The sequence below is a fragment of the Desmodus rotundus genome, chromosome 1 (genome assembly GCF_022682495.2).
Source record: "Desmodus rotundus isolate HL8 chromosome 1, HLdesRot8A.1, whole genome shotgun sequence".
Classification (NCBI taxonomy): domain Eukaryota; kingdom Metazoa; phylum Chordata; class Mammalia; order Chiroptera; family Phyllostomidae; genus Desmodus; species Desmodus rotundus.
The window spans coordinates 107,091,051-107,111,191 of NC_071387.1; the positions used below are offsets into that span (position 1 = coordinate 107,091,051).

The 20,141-nt window shown below is 45.2% G+C and overlaps 1 protein-coding gene across 7 annotated transcripts in view; it reads left to right on the forward strand.

The window, feature by feature from the left end:
* Positions 1–20,141, forward strand: part of CLEC16A (C-type lectin domain containing 16A) — a 227,540-nt gene that overhangs the window by 26,789 nt on the left and 180,610 nt on the right. For all 7 annotated transcript variants that reach the window (XM_053929204.1, XM_053929207.1, XM_045204616.3 and 4 more), the window contains 6 exons: positions 1,612–1,760; positions 5,387–5,492; positions 7,157–7,280; positions 10,024–10,198; positions 11,709–11,762; positions 15,636–15,749. In XM_053929204.1, the coding sequence (XP_053785179.1) occupies positions 1,612–1,760; positions 5,387–5,492; positions 7,157–7,280; positions 10,024–10,198; positions 11,709–11,762; positions 15,636–15,749 (722 nt within the window). The remainder of the gene's footprint in view (positions 1–1,611; positions 1,761–5,386; positions 5,493–7,156; positions 7,281–10,023; positions 10,199–11,708; positions 11,763–15,635; positions 15,750–20,141) is intronic.

The window sequence follows — 20,141 nt, forward strand, 5'->3', positions numbered from 1 at the left end:
TGATAGTAATAAGAATAGTGGCAGCTAACATTATTGAGTGCTTACTGTGTGTCCCTCACTGTTAGTGCTTTTTGTGTATTATCTTTAATGCTCACAATAGCCTTGTGAGGTACTGTTATTTCAGCTTTCAGACAAGGAGACTGGGGACTGGGGAGGGTAAGAGGTTTGCCCAAGGTTACCCAGCTAGAATGTGGCAGAGGCAGTATGGATCCAGGTCCATGTTTGAGCCCAGTGTCTGTCACACAGGGGGGTTTCTTACACAGAGTCCCAGAGTCCCAGGCCCACTCCCAGAGATCTGACTAGGGGATCAGCGCAGGGGCCCAGGATTTGCATGTCTGATTAACTCCAGGTGATACTGCGCTGCTGGGCTGAGGACCAGACTCTGAACCACTCCACTCGCCTGCCTCATGTGTCTGCCCGTAGGTGCAGGTATTGATCGTTCTCTGCCTTCACCCCTCTGTGGGGAGGCAGGTGGGGTGATGCCGAGCTCACAGGCTGGCAGCCCAGAGGGCATATTGTGGGTACAGCAGAGCCTGCTTTGTAGGGTGGCTGGTGAGGACTTAGAGGAGAACATGTCCAGCAAGGACCCAATGCCAAGGTCATGAACTGGAGGCCCATGGGCCACAGCTGGTCTATAGACCTGTTTTTGCAGGCCAGCACAGCTTTAAAAACTAGCCGATCTAGTGACCAACATTGCAAAATTCAGGAGATGCAGCATTAAAATCTGTTACCCAGCTTCCCTTGCACAATTGGAAGCTGTCACCATGCTGAACCTGCACTTCTGTAGGGGCCAGGGGCTGGGAGCTCAGAAGGGCTAGCCATTTTTTGGTTGGCTCCAGTGCCTCCCAGTTTTCATTGTTGGCCCCCATTAGTGATGATACTAACACAGGCTTTGACATGGGACCTTGGTTCAAGTCCCATCTCTGTGACTGTCTGTCTCTGATTCCTGGGGCAAAACTTGAGCTGTTTTTACTCATCTGGAAAATGGGAAGAATGAGATCTACTCTGCAGTATCAATTGCAATAGTATCAATTGTCATTTTGCAGTGACAATTATAATAGTGTAAAGCACTCAGCCTAGTGTTGAGCATGGAATAGAAGTTCAGCATTAAGTGGCTTTTATGAAATTATGTTGCTATATAGGGAGAAAAAAATCCATATGTGTAAGGCCCTTGGTGGCATTCAGGGATGATGGGGTGACTTTTGATGGCAAAATGGGGCAGGTTTTTATAAAATACAGTGCTTTTTACCCTCATCTGTGGGTCGTTTCTGAAATGCCCACACACCAACTCATCTGCCACACTCTCAGCTCTGTGTTGAATTGTGCTGGCAATGAAAAAATGTTCAAGTGTTCTTTTCTGTTTGGTGTGGGAGGGCGGGGTAAGCCGGGCCTTTCTCTGGCATTGCTTTTGAACTTTCTAGTGATTACGCATAGTGGATGATTTATTTGCTGGTTAAAGGTTAAGCCGCTCCCCATTAGCTTGTTTAACCCCACCCACCCAGAAGCTTGACTGGTTTGGGTATATTCACATGATCATTGGCTTGTTGCCTGATTTTCTCTGCTTGTCTTTCCTCCACCATGAATTAACGTGTTTTTTTTTTCTCCCTCTAGATTATTTGCTCTCTAATAACTATGTAAATTCTATCATTGTCCATAAGTTTGACTTTTCCGATGAAGAAATTATGGCATATTACATATCATTCCTGAAAACACTTTCATTAAAACTCAACAACCACACTGTCCATTTTTTTTACAATGAGGTAAGTGGCTGCTGGAGGAGGGGTGCATTTGGATGCAGAGCCAGCTGGTCAGAGTGGCACCTTCTGCCCAGGTGGCCTGCTCTCTCTTTACAAAGCAGTTCTGTGCTTGTGTTTTCTGATTCCCATCACAGCAGTGCCTGGCCTTGGCATGCTGAAATTTTTGTTTTAATTTAATGTTACCTCTCTACTTTTGATGTAAAATTCAACTAGTGCAAGCTGAGAGTATTATAGTTGGTGGGGAGAAGTGCTTGGAAGTTGACTTGGGAGTCATGTTACCCTGTGGGAAAAATAGGAACTCCAGCCAGACCCAGGTTTGCCACCTCCCTGCTGTGTGACCCTAGAGAAGTCCCAGTCCTCTGAGCCTCAGTTTCTTCCTCTGAGAAATGGGGATGATAACATACACCTTGTAGGTCTTTTTCAGGGATTGAATTAAATGATATGATGCCCTCAAAGCACCTTGTATATACCCAGCTCCCTAAAATCATAGCTATTGCTATTCTTTACAAGATAACATCCCTGGTAATCCTTGGGAAAATTACTAGAAATTTAAAGGAGTAAATTGTTGTTGTTCTCACAATTAAAAAAGTAGCTAGAACAGGCCCTGGATGGTGTGGCTCAGTTGGTTGGAACATCGTCCCATAAACTGAAGGGTTGTGATGGGTTCAGTTCCTGATCAGGGCACGTGCCTAGTTGTGGGTTCAGTCCCTGCTTGGGGCGCTTACAGGAGACAGCCGATAGATTTGTCTCTCTCACACCGATGTTTTTCTCCCTCCCTCTATCCTTTCCTTCCTCTCTCTCTAAAGTCAATAAGCATGTTCTCAGGTGAGGATTAAAAAAAAAAGTAGCTTGAACAATAGGTCAATTTGTCTCATACCAAATGGTACAGATGCCACCTGTCCTGGGGCCAGTTCATCCTGTGGCTCAACCACTGCAAGGACCCAGGCTTTTCCGTCTTCCTGCTCTGCTGACCATACAGTAGGCATCTTTCCTCAGGCTCAACCCCTCATGGTCTCAGAATGGCTGCAGCAGCTCCAAACATCACATGCTCACATGCCACTGCCAAAAAGCCTGATGAGATCACTTCCCTTTCTGGTCTCTTTAACTTCCAAAAAACTTCTTTCCCAGAAGCCTTCCAGCACACTTCCTCTCATGTCTCACTAATCAGAATTTGTCACATTTATCACACAGTGTGTCTAGCATTTGGGAGTGGCCTGGCAGGGCATTTCTGGCTTGGTATCTTGTGATGCCGCAGTCATCTGAAGGCTGAGTCGGTATTGGAGGATCTGCTTCCAAGGTGGCTTGCTCATATGGCTGGCCAGTTGATTCTGGGTGCTGTCAGGAGAATTCGTTACATAGGTTTCTCCAGGGACTGTTTGAAGGCCCCCATGGCACGTTGGCCGGCTTCCTCCAGAACGAATGATCCAGGAGACCAAGGCAAGCTGTAGTACTTTTTATGACCCAGCCTCAGTGAAGCCGCACACCATCCCTTGTGCCGTATTCTTTAGTCCACAAAGGGCCAGCCCTGATTTGCTGCAGGAGAGGATGACACAAATGTGTGAATACAGGTTAGGGTCATGGGGCCATCTTGGAGGCCAGCTGTCACACAGCCACATGCTGTTTGCCTGGCAGGTAGCTTCTGATTGGTGGTTTCATAGTGCTCTGCAGCCTGCATTTGAAGTCAGACTGTATCAGTCCCAAACGTATCCTCTGAGTTTGGGCAGAATCCGTCTAGCTGTTCCCATATGATGTGGAAACAGTGGCCTGAACCTTGATTTTCTATGTCTAGATTAGTAGTGGGGAAGAGCTGGCCTCAGGGAAGAATTACTAGCTTCTAATCACCAAAACTATGTGGCTCTTTGAAAAAACATTGCTTCTTTAACTTGACCTTATCACCAAGCCCTTATTATATGAAATGTTAAAGGGAGTTACCTAAGAAAAAGAAGACCAAAAATAGGAACAGTAAAAATGACAGCAAACTCACAGTTATTAACGGCCACACATAAAACAAAAATGAGAGCAAACTAGGCAAACAACTAGAACATGAGGGTTGTCAATAAGGGAGTGGGAGGGGGCGAGGGGGGTAGCATAGATGATAGGTGGAAAATAGACAGGGGGAGGGTAAGAATAGTGTAGGAAATGTAGAAGCCAAAGAACTTATAAGTATGACCCATGGACATGAACTATAGGGGGGGAATGTGGGAGGGAGGGGGGTGGGCAGGATGGAGTGGGGTGGGGGGGAAATGGGACAACTGTAATAGCATAATCAATAAATATATTAAAAAAAAAAAAAACATTGCGTGGCCCAGTACCTAGTACACAGGAGGTGCTCAGTAAATGTGTCAGCAACCAGATAGGTGACATTAGCATTTTCTGAGGGGCTCTCCCAGGTGGGAGAAAACCCACCTGCGAAATTCAGATCAGAGAGAGGAACAGACTCTCCCTCCTCCACTCACATGCAGCTGGGCTTCTGCGCACCCAGCTCAGAGGGCACCCAGCTTGGAGAGCAGGACGCCAGGATTCTGGGGCCAGAGTGATGCTTCTGGGAGAAGATCCTGCTGGTCACCAGAGGATTGGTTGGAGCCTCATTTTTGAGGTGGGCTTGGTTTCCTCTTTTATGTGGGCCAGTAGAGTAGCTACCAATTATTAAGCGAACACTTGATTTCGAGTGCTCCATCTCATGTGTGTGCCATTTTTTTTGGACAGTTGTCGCCTCGCTGGAGGCAGCCTCTCCCGCACTCCCTCACTGCGTGTGAGTGCTCTGAGGTTGGCTCCGGAGCCTTGTGGACGCACTGGCCAGAAGAGGGCAGCCAGCGTGCTGCCTTTCTGTTCGAGGCTCAGATCGTGTGCTTTTTTAGGCTCCAGCAGTGGAGTTCCGTGGTTCTGAGCTGTTTTGGTTTGTTCTGATGACCCCTTTTTAATGTCAGAAGGTTTCTAAGACCCTCCTCCATCGTTATAATGTTTATACTTTCAGTATTTCCAAATAGAGGAATATACAGGATGGGGGAAAAGTAGGCTTACAGTTGTACATGAAACAGTTTGGTTTTGTATTATTATTTATTTATTATTGCATTATTTTCCATACAAACAACCATATACCTACTTTTGTCCCACCCTGTGTAATTGCCAAGGGAGATTCTGAATGTAGTAAAACTTGACACTTGCCCTTTTTTCCTTTTCTTTTTTTCTTTTTTCTTTTTTCTTTTTTTTACCAGCATGTAATAATAACTACCATTACTATTTAGTGCTTATCAGGTGTTAGCTTGCTTAGGTTAGCATTGTGTTGGAAATAACCTCATTTAATCCTATCAGTTATCAAGTAGGAATTATTTGTCCCTATTTTCTAGATGAAGAAACAGAGGCTTAGAAACACTGCATCACATAGCTGTGAAGTGATAGAACAGATCATGAGCCTGGCTCTGAACCCTTTTCTATTTCTTCCATGGTCTCCCCTCCCTGTCCCTACCCACATTCCCTGTGGGGAGTGAAGCACTGGTTTAACGTCCATGTTGGTAACTTTTTTTCTTCTTTGGCTTTTACTGAAGTCTCTGATAGGATTCAGAAAGCTGGGGTTGGGGCGGGCTGTCTTACTACCTTGTAATTCCTTTTCGGTACTTCTTCTGTTTTAGCACACTAATGACTTTGCCCTGTACACAGAAGCCATCAAATTTTTTAATCACCCTGAAAGCATGGTTAGAATTGCTGTCAGAACCATCACATTGAACGTCTACAAAGGTAAGTTTTCCTTACAATTTCTACCTTGGCAGCTGGGGCTCACTCTCTGGAGTCTATAAATCCAACTTTCTGGTGACAACAGGGAGCCCACTTGTTTTCAAGGCTTGTAGTCATTGAACATTTAGCTGGCCCCTTACAGAAAATTTTGTACAACTGTCTTTTCCCTGCACCCTCAGCTCCACACGTTAAAGTCTTAGTGCTGACACAGAACTAGTAGCATCCTAAGAGAGGCATATGTGGGACTTGGAGCAGCCGTGTGATCATTAGATAAAGTAGAGTTGTCTTTTAAATGTTAGATTTAAATTTTTGTGTTTTGGCCTATAAAATACACTTCCAGGGGAGTGTTACCTTTAAATAATAAGAGCATTTCACATCATGAACAGCAGGGGGCAATATTGTATTCTCAGCCTGCTGCCAAAGCCACGTTTCTTTCAATATGTACTTAATGCCCAAATCATTGCCCCCAGGAGAAAGCCTTCCACGGCTCCCTGCCCACACCAGCACAAAGGCTGGCTGCACAGAAGTTCCCTGACCTGGAATTGCCCTTCAAGGCAATGCTTTCTCCTCCTAAAGCTGGGGTTATTTTTCCTGTAATCACCACACTGGAGCTGGGACTATTTTCTCAGGCACCAAGGGCTTTGACCTTCATGAATTAGGATGTTAGTACATGAGATGACCCCCAATTGGGTGGAGGTGGGAGCATCTCAGGGACTCATGCAGCCTGACTCTGGGACTGTGTTAAACTGAAGAGCCTTTCTGAGAGCTTAGTGGGACCTATCCAGAGGTCTCAGTCTAAGGGGCTGACAGCGAATCCAGCCCTCAGACAGGTTTTCATTGGTTTAGATATATATTTTTTTAAATATATAGTTTCCAGTAGCTAAAAATTAGAAGATCTTGGGTAAAAATCTAGATTTCTGACTTGAAGATGTAGATTTGGCTATTCCAGGCCCACAGTCCTACAGGGTGGTGGCGAGCTGGTGCCAGTAGCAGTCGCCCCCTGTGGGGTGATGCTCCCCAGTGCACAGGCTGGGCCCGCTGGCTTCACTCACTGCGTCATTGGCCAGCCCGGCAGACTTCTGGTTTGAGACCTGGTCCCGGCTGCAGTTCTGCAGCCTCCTGTTGCCTATTTTCTCTTGTTCTCTTCTAACCTGTGTCTTTCGCTTAGATGCCTCCTGCCCTAACTTTCTCCCTCTGAGCAGCTGTCTCACCATCCCTGTTCCTAACCCTGTTAACCGTTGTCTGTTTTTTGCCTTTCCTTCAATGACGAGTTCCGTGTTCCTTATTCCAGTATCATGTAAGTTATTAACCTCTGGTTTTTCACTGTCTTAACTTATCATTACATGTAAACATAGGAAACTTGCTTAGAATGGTGTAGCTTTCATTGTAATCTAGCTAAACACACCGCTGATGAGTAGGCTTTCTAATGCACTATTAATGTTTAGTCCAGTTAATTAATTTTATTAATCATAAACATAGCATAAGAACTGCCTTGACAAATATAGTTTTATGAGTAAGATAACCATTTTCAGGAAAGACAATAGATTCAGATTGTAATAGCAGGTTTTTTTATTATTTGTTGCTGCTGCTGTTGTTGTTTTTAAATCTCTCCTCGTTATTTTCAGTAGCTTGACTCTTTTTATTTCTTCTTTTGTGAATTTACTCAGTGGATAACCAGGCTATGCTACACTATATCAGAGATAAAACCGCTGTCCCTTACTTCTCCAATTTGGTCTGGTTCATCGGGAGCCACGTGATCGAACTCGATAACTGTGTGCAGACTGATGAGGAGTAAGTGACCTCGTGGGGTGCTCGTGTGGTAGACAGAGTGGTTAGGGGAGAATTTCCTTTTTATCGGGGAAAAATAAACATTAGAACAAAACTTACTTGCCTACATGTCAGCAGAATATGGACTTCTCTACTCTAAAAAGTCTCACCCATCAGTCTACTTTTTGTAACAGTGGAAAACTGGAAACACCTCAGATACCTCCCAAAGGGGTTAGGGTTAGTAAATTCAGTACACCTGTAGAAGGGGTGCTAGGCAGCTGGTGAATGGATAGACCAAATGTAGTATTTGGATGTGGTGGAGTAGCATTCGGCGATAAGAAGGAGTGCAGTACCGATGCACGCTATGCCGTGGATGAACTTGGAAGGCATTATGCTCAGTGAAAGAAGTCAGTCACAGAGGACCGCATACTGTATGATCGCACTTGTGTGAAATGTCCAGGATAGGCAAATCCGTAGAGACAGAGAGTAAATTAGTGGTTTTCTAGGACTGGACGAGAGAGATTTATCGGGGAAATAGAAAGTGACTGGCTATGAGTATAGGACTTTTTTGAGAGGGGGCAGGTAAAAAAGTTCTAAAATGATGATGATGGTGGGATAACTACAAATATACTAAAACCCATTAAATTTTGTAATTTAAATGGATGAATTTTATGGTATGTGAATTATATCTCAGTGCATCAGTTTTTTAAAAAAGATTAAGAGGGCAATTTTGGCCCTAGAGTGATGAATAGAAGTTGCAGAGGGTTTCTCAAAGTCAGCACTGTTGGCCTTTTGAACTGGCTAATTCTCTATCGTGGGGGTGGGGCTGTCTTGTACATTGTAGGGTGTTCAGCAGCATCGTGGCCTCTACCCACTAGATGCCAGTAGCACTCCTTTTCCAGTAGTGACAACCAAACATGTTTCCAGACATTGCCAAATGTCTCCTTTAAAATTGCTGTCAGTTGAGAACCACTGTGCCAGAGTGACCGCTTTGCACAGACCTGGTGAGAGAAGGGGTCGGGACAATAAAGGGACTCAGGAAGGAGGTCCCCTGGGGGTGGGGGGATAGGGAGAGAGAATATTCAGTCTCATATTGAGAAAGAAGCAGGGATAGGTGGATGGCAGGTCCGATGGAGCGACTGGGAACATGTGGATATGAACAGGCGTAGATGTGAAACATAAGGAGTCATTTAACTCCCCAAAGAAAAAAGAGTTGACAAGGCAGGAAATTAACCCCTACCCCCCTGTTAGTCTCTGCAGTGAACAATCATGATAATATCAACCCCAATTGCCAATGACTGTTGGGGGGAAGGAGCGGAGGGGACACAGAGGGTTCTGTCATAATATAATGCATAATGGCTCAGTCAGAAAATAGAGGTTCCCACATATTTTACAGAAATACGGGAGGAACCGTCCACAGGAACTGAAAGAGTTAAACACCACCTCCTCTGGAGAGTGGGCAGGAGTAGGGCAGGCTGGGCCAGGAGCTGCTGTTTTTTATTTTCAGCTTATCAGTACTATTTGATTTTTAAACCCACCTGCATATATTACTTTGATAAGATTTTTTTAAAGTAAAGGTTTAAAAAGTAAAGTGCATTACATATCTTGCTAAAGAAAAATTTCCATGGTATTTAAAGTAGGGTAAGAGCTTGTGAAACACTGTGTATAAATGTTCTGTGTCTCAGATGGGCAGTGGGTTTGTAGGCACTTATTATATTTTTGGCTTTACAACATGTATTTACCATAGATATTTACTAAATATATTAAAGTATAATAAGGAATAATTATCCAAATTTATGTAAAAGAAGCAAAAGTGGTCCTTATTTTACTTATTTTTTTAAAGTAGACATGGTTAGATGGATAGATGGGACCTGCATTTTCGGTGTGACTGTAGGGAGAAGCACTGTGGGAAAACAGACTGTAGGGTCACAGGTCCCAGATACCTTCTGTCAGTGGTGGGTCTATAGGAGACTTTGATTTTTTTTTTTTTTTGCTTTTGTTTTCTTTTTGAATTTTCTGTCTTCTAAAATGGCCATCTATTACTTGGATGCTACAATCAAAATGTCTGCCCTATCTAGATTGCTCTTCGCAGCAGACACCACTTTGGGAGTGGGGAAGGTGTGCCCACCAGCTGTTCCAAGGGCTCTGCCATCCTTGGCGAGGTTGACACTGACTCACCCGTGGGGCCCAACCAGCATGACTGTTGTCTCACTGCGAGGAGACAGAGACCTTCTGGGGCCTGGGGTGGGGTGTCCTGTCCTTGGCCTCTGCCCCACATATGGTCAGGGCCAGTTGGTCCCACGCAGCTGCTGAGACATGCTTTTCTCTTCAGAACTCCTCTGGAGCATTTTAATTAGCAAGGATTTATTGCTCCATTAATACTGCTTATCTTGGAAGCCAAAGGATCTTGCCCCATTGGCTAGTGGCTGTTCTTGTGAAATGACTTGCTAAGAGCTTAGCTGGTTTTTGCTTTGTTTACCCATCTTGTTTTGTGGTTGTGGTGGTGGTGGAGGGTGAGTTAGACGGAGGCCCCCCCCAGAGGATGTGGGGACCCCAGGAGTCCCCTAAAATCAATTGATTAGAGTATACCTGCCCGTTTTCCCTTTGTGAATCCCACTAGTAGGGCCAGGACAGGTGTCTCCTAAAACAAATTCAGTATTTATTGTACGAGCAAATGCGCCCCAGTGATCTAAGTCTCAGGCCATTGATTCTAGGACCAAGCTTTGAGCTTCAGATTCCAGGCTGAGGTGGTCATTTTTATCGGCAGGCACCGGAATCGGGGGAAACTGAGTGACCTGGTGGCTGAGCACCTGGACCACCTGCACTATCTTAATGACATCCTGATCATCAACTGTGAGTTCCTCAATGATGTGCTCACAGACCACCTGCTCAACAGACTCTTTCTGCCCCTCTATGTGTACTCACTGGAGAACCAGGACAAGGTAGGTGTGGGGACCTGGTCCCTTAGCTCCTGCAGGCTGAAGGTCGTCTTCAGAAGGGAAAACAGTCACCTTGAATAGGGAGGTTTATAAGGGTCCGAGGCTTTGTGCATGTGAGAGATCCTTTCAGAGCACATTCATTTTCTTTTCTTTTCCTCTTCCTGAGAGTAGTGGAGGGGGTGGACAGTGTGTTGCAGGGGGTAGTGTTAGACTGTAAAAACTATAAAAGTGAATGAAAAAAGAATACTGACATCAGAATGAAATAGGAAACCTCTGCCACTTTAGGGGTTTGGCTTCTGTGCATCTTTCTCTTGAGGTGTTCTCATCCTTGGTAAGTTTTTTCTGGTAGTTGCCAAGGCTAATTGATTTGGAGAAGGTCCAGTGAGCCACAAACCTTGCACATTGAATGGACAGGAAGGGATGGGGTGCACTTAGGAAAAGTTCCCCGGTCAGTGACTGTCCCCGTCAGCAGGCTCACACCCCCCGTAGGGAGAGTGCCTGTTAAAAGTGCACATCCTCAGGCGCTCTCCCCACTCTCGGGTGCTGGTCCACTGGGTCTGGGGGGACCAGCAGTCTCCACATTTAACCTGCCCCCCCTCCCCAAGGGATTCTGAGCTGCTGGTTCTGCGCTTTCCCTGGGAGAAATGCTGCTTCAGGGAACAGAAGCCTTCTTTCCAGTCCCTCCCATAGTTACTGGGGGGGGGGGGGGGGGGGGCAGAGGCCTTAGTAGGAGGTGGGACAGAGCCAGGTAGTTATCTGAAGGGGCTTCAGCCTCTGCAGATGTGTCTCACAGGGGCGTAGCTTTCTTTTTGGAGATAGAAGATGGAGATTATTACTAAAAATAAGTAAATGGAAGAAAATTATAGCCCTAACTAAATCTAGCAGAGGCAGCTCTAGGAGGAAGACAGAAAGCATGGAAGTGGCTTTTTTCAGACCTGGGTTCAAATTCCGTCTCTTCTCTTTCTTTACTCTGTGACCTTGGACAAGGAAGTTAACCTCCCTGAGCAAAATGAGGCTCCTCCCAGTGTTGGTGTGAGCTGGAGCTTGTTGAAGCTCGGTACAAATGAGGGGCTTTTCCGAGGCTGCAGGGCCCCAGTCTCTCCCTGCCCCATTTTGAAAGCTCTTCCTCAGAACAGGCCTCTGGGGGACCTTTCCTGGCAGGCTGGGCCTTGGACTCTCAATGCTCCAGCTGAGGGAATTAACATTAACATTCTTGGTAACTTAAGGAGCCAGTTCTTTTGGGTCAAGCCTCTAATCCATGACTAATGGTGAAAGATTTCTCAGGTGGAAAAATCATGGTCTTGCGAACGGTCTTGAATGGGATTAGGCTGTGAATTTCTTTTGCAGAGTGGACTTTTGAATAGCACCAGGCCAGAATAGCTCAGGGTCCTGGAGGAAATCAGGGGGACGGGGGGCCTCTCCTCGAGGCAGATGGCTTTCGGCTGCATGTATTGTGTGCCGCTCACTTGTGTGACCTGCACTTCTCTTTCTCTTTCCCCTCAACCTTCACTAGGGAGGAGAACGGCCAAAAATCAGCCTGCCAGTTTCGCTCTATCTTCTGTCACAGGTATGTGTCGTCATTTGCCCACGTCCCTACCACGTTCACATTTAGGGGACCTTGGCACACTGCTGCCCCTCAGAAATTTCCCAGTCACATTGCCCTGTCTTCTCTCTCAGTGTCCCCATCTTGAAAATATTGACATAAAATAAAAGGAAAGGGGGTTCTGTTTTCTAGACCCTGAGTAGAGGTGCCAATGTCTTCTTTATGGTAGTGGATGAAAATTTAACAAGAAACGAAAAATAAATCTAACCTGGCACTGAGGTATTTGAGTTTTACCATGGGGACTGAGGTTTCCAAAACAACCAAGGAGTGTTCTAAATGCCTTGGAAATGTGGACTGTCTGGGTCTTATTCACGGCATTTTGAAATAAGCCCCCAACTGTAGGACTCATTGTGTGTGTATATATACAGCGACTCTGGTTTTAAAAACTTCCCCTAATGAGACTGTATTTAAAAGCTTTTGTCATGGTTCTAATTCCCAGATCACCTTCTGGAAGGTGTCTTGTAGCAACCTCAGTTCCCAGATTTGCATCTTGAGCCAATTTGTCTGCCTCCCCCTTCAGTGTGTTTCTTTCTCATAGTTATGTAATATTTACAAGAAGGGAAAAACTCCATGGTGACCCAGTTACATAACTTTAAAAATATTTTTATTACAAGCAGTCCAGACTTTCAGGCCATCTCATTAGACTGTCAAGTAGTCAAACGTTTGACCAGAACTCTGTTCTCACTTCTGCAAATGGCACAGGTATTTATTTGCTTTGCTGAGAGAATGTCCTTCTAACTTGGTCCCTGGGCTGTTTTCAGTTTAAGGTGGGGCTGTCTCCCATTGGTCTGAGGAGAGATGCAGACCCGGCCTCCTCCCGGTGACTCAGGAGTCTTGTTCTGTGGGCTCTGTTTGCTTGGAGCTCTGCACTGGTACTGAGTCCTTCTGAATGCCCCTCTGTGTGACGGAGCTCAGTGCAAACCCCAGCCTCTCCTGGCAGCTTTTTCTGCCACCTCATTACGAATCCACCAGCATCTCCCACTTGGGATTCTGGGAGTCTGGTAGGACCCAAGCAGACCAGATGCTCAGCCACAGGAATCTCATGGAACACACCCTCAGGACCCTTCAGCTGTTGGAGCTTTGCACGGGTCGGGTCTCCTTTGAGGAGTAAGGGGTCAGACCATGTCTCTATGAGAACCCCTTTCCTTCTGTTTCTTGGTGAAGGACCAGCAGCACAGACACCTAATTACTTGTTTCAGTATTTCACAAAAAGTATAGCTTGTAATTTGCTGTGCCTCAACTTGAGTAGCAGAGCCCTTCCTCCCCTGCGTTTTCATTTAGCTTTATTATAATGTTGCCTAAGTGTGTGAAAACCTCGAAACAGGTACAAATCCCATGTCCTTAAGCCCTGCGTCAAAGCATCCTTACCAACTATTTTACAAGCATAGCCACAAAACCAAGAAAATTCCCATTAACAGCATTGATTTAGTGTGACGGGATTCTGTCCTGCTGAAAATAAACTGCCACTTGTAACAGTGTGGCACAGATAGGCTGGCCCAGCTTTTCAAGTCTGGCCTGCAGACACTTCCCTGTACCATGCAGTGACTGGCTCTCCCCTTACTTTTCTCCATCCAGAGCCCAGGAAGGAATGAGTCCTGTGTGCGTACATGAGTGGGAGTTGGTTGGCCTTTGTCCGGGGGCCTTAATAGGTGCTCACTGAATGTGGACTGAGAGATCATTAAATGATCATGAAGGTCACATTCACACAGGTGCACAGAGGTATTTGTGGAATGAATGAACTCAGTGATTGGGGTTCTTTTTTGTGTGATTAAGTGTGGCAAGAACTTGGCCATGATGAAGGTGAGAAAACTTACCTTCTTTCATCATCATCATTGCTAACAACTCAATGCCTGCCACAGTCCTGGACACTGGTGAATTCATATCGTTAGACCGTATAGCCTTTATGATAGAAAATGTCTTCCTGGTGTTTAAAAACAGATGTGTTTTTTTGTTTTTGTTTTTGTTTTCGTTTAGGTAGGTGCCAAACACATGTTGGCTATTTTGCCTGTACCTCTAATTTGAATTTTATTTATTTTTTTGAACAATATATCCACCCTATTCAAACAATACAAAATGACATGTAGGGAAAGTTTCCCTCCGACCCCTTATCCCCCAGGCACCCAGTCCCACTCCCCAGAGGCAGCCAGTTTCTGGCTTTACTTTTTTTTTAAACAATATTTATTTAAAAAAAAATTTTTTTAAGTTAAAAAGTTCAGCCCTGGCTGTGTGGCTCAGTGGATTGAGTGCCTGCCTCTGAACCAAAGGGTCGCTGATTCAATTCCCAGTCTAGGGCACATGTCTGGGTGGTGGTCCAGGTCCCCAGTAGGGGGCACTCAAGAGGCAACCATAGGTTGATGTTTCTCTCCCTCTCTTTCTCCCTCCCTTCCCCTCTCTAAAAATTTTTAAAAAAATTTAAAATTCAAACAAGTAAAAACCAAGCTTTCTTCCTGCTTTCGTTCAGCCCCCTGATTTTTATTCCCAGAGACTAGTTACAGGAATTCTGTCCTTCCAGAAATGTTCTCTACCAGGGTTTTCAACTAGGGCTGATTTTCTTTCTTTCTTTCTTTCTTTTTTAAAGATTTTACTTATTTTTTAGAGAAAAGGGAAGGGAGAGAGGAAGAGAGGGAGAGAGGGAAAGAAACATCAATGTGTATGGTTGCCTCTTAAACCCTCTACTGGGAACTGGCCCACAACCCAGGCATGCGCCCTGCCTGGGAATCAAACTGGTGACCCTTTGGTTCACAGGCCCATGCTCAATCCACCGCTACACCAGCCAGGGCTCAACTGGGGGTGATTTTCAAACCCCTCGGGGACATTTGGCAATGCCTGGAGGCATTTTTGGTTGTCATAACTGGGGTGGGGGGTGCTATTGCATCTAGTGGATATAGACCAGAGATGCCGCCAAATATCCTACCATGCGCAGGACAGGCCCCTCAACAAAGTATTATGGCCTGACATTAGTGCCAAGGTTTAGAAACCTTGTTCCATGTATTTATAAACAAATACAAATGTGTGCACACACCCTTTTTATATACAAATAGTAGATAACCCCATACTGTGCTATACCAGTTTTGCCTTTACATTTTAAAGCAAAGTAGCAGGTGTGTCTGAACCAGCTTTGGGAGGCAGTTTTGAATACTCTGATTCCTAAAGTCATTCCTCTGAATACTGGGCAACAGGGTGAGGTAGCGGGGCCATCCCAGATGGCCCAGTGCCTTCTGATTTTGCATCCTGGCACAACTAGGTCTGCCTCTGGCTTGTGTGGCTTTTCTTCCCCACAGTTGCTACACCTACCCATACTGCCATGGAATTCTGATGTGCCGAAACCCACTGCAGGGGTCAGCGCTCATTCCAGTAATGGACCTCTGTATAGCTGACCCTTTGCCAAGTCCTTGATTGGAACAAGATTTACCAGCCCCTTCTTTCCATATAACTAAATATTGGGCCGGTACCTTCTAATCTTTATAATCAAATTTGACACTGAAATGCCTGTGGAGAGGAAGGAGTGTATTAGTTTGGCTGCTCCTTTACCACATTGCTTCACTTCAGCTGGATTTGGCCTCACCCAGCCATGAGGGACAGTCTTTTAATGCATTTCCTTCCGCTAAAGAGCAGCCAGCCAAATAGGCAACAGTCTGAATGAAAGGAGGGGGGAACCCTAGAAGGAGAAACGTGTTAACTGATTTCTCCTGAATGTGACCCATTGTTTGGTTTTGTATCACAGGAGTTCCTGCTTATTATGGGACTTGTGTAAGCCAGTGTTGCTGCAGGTCAAGGAAGGAAGAAGGTGGAAAGAATGCACACTTTAATGCAAATCCATTTCTTCTTTCTTGTCAGGTTTTCCTAATTATACATCATGCACCCCTGGTGAACTCGTTAGCTGAAGTCATTCTGAATGGTGACCTGTCTGAGATGTACGCTAAGACTGAACAGGATGTTCAGAGAAGTTGTGTAAGTAATTAGCATTGGAACTGTTTCTACACCTTGATAAGAAGCCATGGCTCATTTTGTTAACCTGTTTTCTCTAAAACCGGAAACCAACATTCTTCTTACAGCAACAGGGGTGTATAAGCTTGTCTGAGATTCAGGGAACCTAATTGGAGTCTTGAAAAGGGTACCCAGGAAGATCTGGGGATCTGTAATAAGACTAGATTCACTGACTATATGTTCTTGAATATGGACTTGTACTGCTCTGGGCCTCAGGTTGTGTATCTGTGAGATACTGTTATGGGGACAGAGTGAGAGAATATCTTGCCAAAGGCACAAATAGCAATAGAGGCTGGACATGGAACATCTGTGAAGGCATAGGCCCCATGCGAGGGCAATAGGGAGTGGTGGGGACTGAGGCAAATTGGAGAGTGTATGCATCCTTTGTGAGCAGCTGTTGTTCTATCTCAGCCTGCAGTCATTCTGCAGTATTGCTAGGTTTTCTCATGTTTCCAGAGAAGCTGGAAATCTGCATTTTGCTGCAAAATGTTCCAAGTTTTTAATCACTCGACTGTGGCCTAAGCAGACCATATTTGTGGTTTGTGCATGTTTGTGCATTTTGTGCTCTGCTAAAGAAAAACACTGGATGACCAGTACAACAACTTCTCCTGAGGCTTTCCCAGCTTGGCTTTTGTGTATCTTGCATGCCTTCACTCCTCTCCTCCTGCTTATATGTACTGAGCTCCAGGCTACCTTAGTACTGGTCCAGCTTGCTTTTTTCCAGTGTGCCCATGTTTCTGCCTTTGTACCTGTGCCCTTACCAAACCCCAAGTCTGGAAAGCCCTTGCTGCTGGTCCCTTCTTATCAAAGATCTTACCAGCTTTAAGCAGCTTATGGTAGGCATCTTGTTTGTCGTTGTATCTGCCGCTGCATGCACCTGGCAGACATGTCTGAGATGAGCCCGGTATGTAGGCACACAGGCAAAGGGCTGGCCTTGCCCTCAGGCAGTCAGCTCTGTTGTCATATCTGAAGGAGTGGGTGGAGGGTGATCCTGCAGCATGAAAGGCCAGGACTGTATGGTGTAACATTACGAGAGTCCTCTGCCCTTCTGGTTTTTCTGGTGTTTGATAGCTTAGCCAGGCCATTTTGTTCTTTCAGGGAGCATTCTAGCCTCTGAAAAGGTTCCCAGAAACTTTCTGTCCTTGTTGGTGGTGGCATTAGTTCAGCTGAATTGAATGGGGCCTTTTCATGGCCCCTGTCTGGCCCATCCTCTCTTTGATTCATTCAATACATGTTTCTTAAGCCCTTTCTTTGGACTGGGCATCATGCTAGTTCTGGGGATATACAGAAATCTAAATAATTTCTATCTCAGTCCAGAGGAGCTTTACAGGCCAGTAGGAGAGATAAATGTTGATCGACTATACAAATGAATATACTATCTCAAGTCTTAGAAGTGCTCTAAAGAGAAGGTGTAGTGTTTGGTGAGAGGATTTAACCTGGAGATGACAGGGGTGACAAGTGTTGAGCAGGAAACACTCCTCTAGTGGTGCATGCCATGACATCACATGGTCTAGAAAATGTGGAGCTGATTTGGTGTTTATGGGGCTGGAGATATATATATATATATATATTTTTTTTTTTTTGCACCTTTTTAAAACTCACTTTTGTAGAACGAATGCAGGTAATGGCATGCTGGATCAGCAGAATCGGCTGCCCAATCAGAGCTGCTGAGGACCCTGCCAGCCTGTAGGTTACTGTGGGCAAGTTGTTTTACCCCCTATAGAAAACAGGGAGAGCAACCCCTACTCCATGGAACTCTTGGTGAGGATGGGAAGCAAATACATTTAAAGTGCCATCAAGTGCCTCACAGGTTGCAGCCTGGTCCTCAGAGCTGTTTGGTTTGGTTTTCAAATGGGCAAAAAAATTTTACGAATTGACAGCTTTAAAATTTAAGAAGTTTCACATGAAAATTGATTTCAGGATTATTTTGAACGGTCAGAAGATCTGATCCCGTGGTGCACATGTTTCTGCAGGAAGCTTCTCAGAGGCTGCTGCCCTATCACGTGAGGCACGGGTTTGCCATTGAATTTGCCCAGCCCCCACCCAGCCTGCTGCTGATTCATACTACGTTTACATTAATAACAAGTTAGAATGTATTGGGTCCCTTTCGGCTTTCTTTTGTCTCATGATTTCCAGCCCCTAAAATAGCTGCTGAGGCTTCATCACAGAATGTCTTCCTATATGACACTCACTGCTGAGGTCAGACTTCGTTTTCCAAGATGAACCCAGACATTACTGGGGCGCTGGGGTTTGCAGTTCTTTTCATTGTAAGTGATTGGCATGCCCTTGTAAGAAATAATAATACCCTTGCCCTAGTTTTTCCCCATTGGTAACGTCTTGCAAAACTCTAGTACAGTACCACAAGCAGGATACTGGCATTGATACATGGGGTTTACAATTTGAGCAGAAGCAAATTGCAGAAAGTTACTGGTGACTTCTCAGTTTAGGACACCCACTTCAGTCAAACCCTCTAATCAGAGGGGGCATTTAGGTCTGTCCTTTTCCCTCATGGCCTCCACGTGGGATGGAGGTCGTTCCTCCAACGTGATGGACACACAACTGCTCATTCTGGTGGGCGCCTGAACTGAAAATGAGATCTTTTTGGAGCGTGGAAGGAATTGCCAGCCAAGTGAAAGTCACCTTTCTACTTCTGGTTTTTGCCTTTCCCTGGGTGCGAAATCAAAGTTTGTTGTCTTCTGAGGACCGCAGTGAAATTTGGGAAGAGTGGAGGGGACTCTCATTTGTGACTTGTTTGACAACAGTCCTGGTAAGATTCACCTTCCTTCCCTCTGAGCAAGAACAGTCTCCTATTGTTTCCTGCCTAACTCGGATGTGGTTTGGTCATACTTGTTTTAAGTTTCTTGGTCTTTTTTAACCTACTTTCTCCTTCCCGTAATTTGTAGATAAGTTACTGGTATTGCTTCATTTTTACCAGCAGACCTTTCACAAAACCAAACCAAAATTGAAGAGAGAGAAGCAGAGGGAAGAGCAGAGCTATTTGAAAAGTCTGTAATTTAGGGTTAAATTTAAAATACATCAGCATGGTTAGATAAATGTCTAATTGAAATTCATCTGTGCATTAAAATAATATGGTTCCTGCTAAGGGATAATTTCTTGCTATAATTCTAATGCAGAGCAGATAGTGTATTTCTTGTCAGGGAAATAGAGTAAGAGAACACTAATTCTGAAACTGCTAACATCTCATTATTTTTGCAAAAGGAACATATAGATTAGATTATGGGATATGCCTCATGACCTGTAGGTACTTTTTTTTTTTTTTTTTTAAATAGGGGCTTTTTTCATCCAGGGTTTCTGTGGATAGCTTCCTTAGTTTTTGCATTCATTCATTCGCTCCTCATCAGAGATGTGGTGCTGCACAGAAAAGACACGACCCCTGCCTCACCGGGCTTCCTAGCCCCTGCCGGATGTCTTGGAGATGCCTGCATCATTTGCCAGAGATGCTTAGTGGGCACTCACTGCAGGAATGGATGACTCAGTGGATGAACTGGTGGTGGGGTCACAGGGGCCCTCCTGATGTTCTTAAGGACTCTCAGAAATAGCCTCAGGGCCTGACCATCACATGCCACCTTCTCTTTGTTCACAGGCAGGCTTTTGGGGAAGGAGTGCAAGAGTGGGTTGCTGTTGGTGCTGTTCCACATTACACCTTAAGAGGCAGTCTAGTGGAGTGCACTCTGGTGCCAGACTGCCTCGGCTTCTCAAATCCTGGTTCCTTATCTTACTAGGTGTGCCCCAGGGTGAGTTAGTCCACCTCTTTCAGCCTCAGTTTCCTCACCTCTCCAATTAGAGTAACAACCATACAGTGCTCCAGTGGTGCAACTGGTTAGCGCATAGTACTTATAGAGTAACAGACGTGGATTTTTGGAGAGGGTTAAATGCAGCATAAAGTGTATAAATATTAGATGTTATCATTATCATGATCTTAGTTTCTGAAGCAGTAGTACAGCAGTGTGTCCCCTACTTGGGACATTTTTCTTGGTATGATTAACACAGGCACACTCAGTGCACCCTTAAGGAAGTGCCTTATGACAAGACACAAAGGCATGGAGGACCAAGTGTTAGCAACAATGATGCGATGATAACAGCACTGATAGTTATCCTAACTAACAGTTATACTAACAGCACCACTGTTTCTAGTAGTAAACGTGGCCGTTTAGTGGCAGTGGTCTGAGCCCTCTGTGTGCATTCCGGGCCCTCCAATTCCACCGGCTCCAAATACAATCTCTGGAAAGTGCGAATACTTAACCAGTTGAAGTGCCTTGGCTGGCTGTGAATTCAGAATGGGGTGGCAGAATAGGCTTGTTTGTCCCAAAATGAGGGCACCGACTGTCTCTGTAG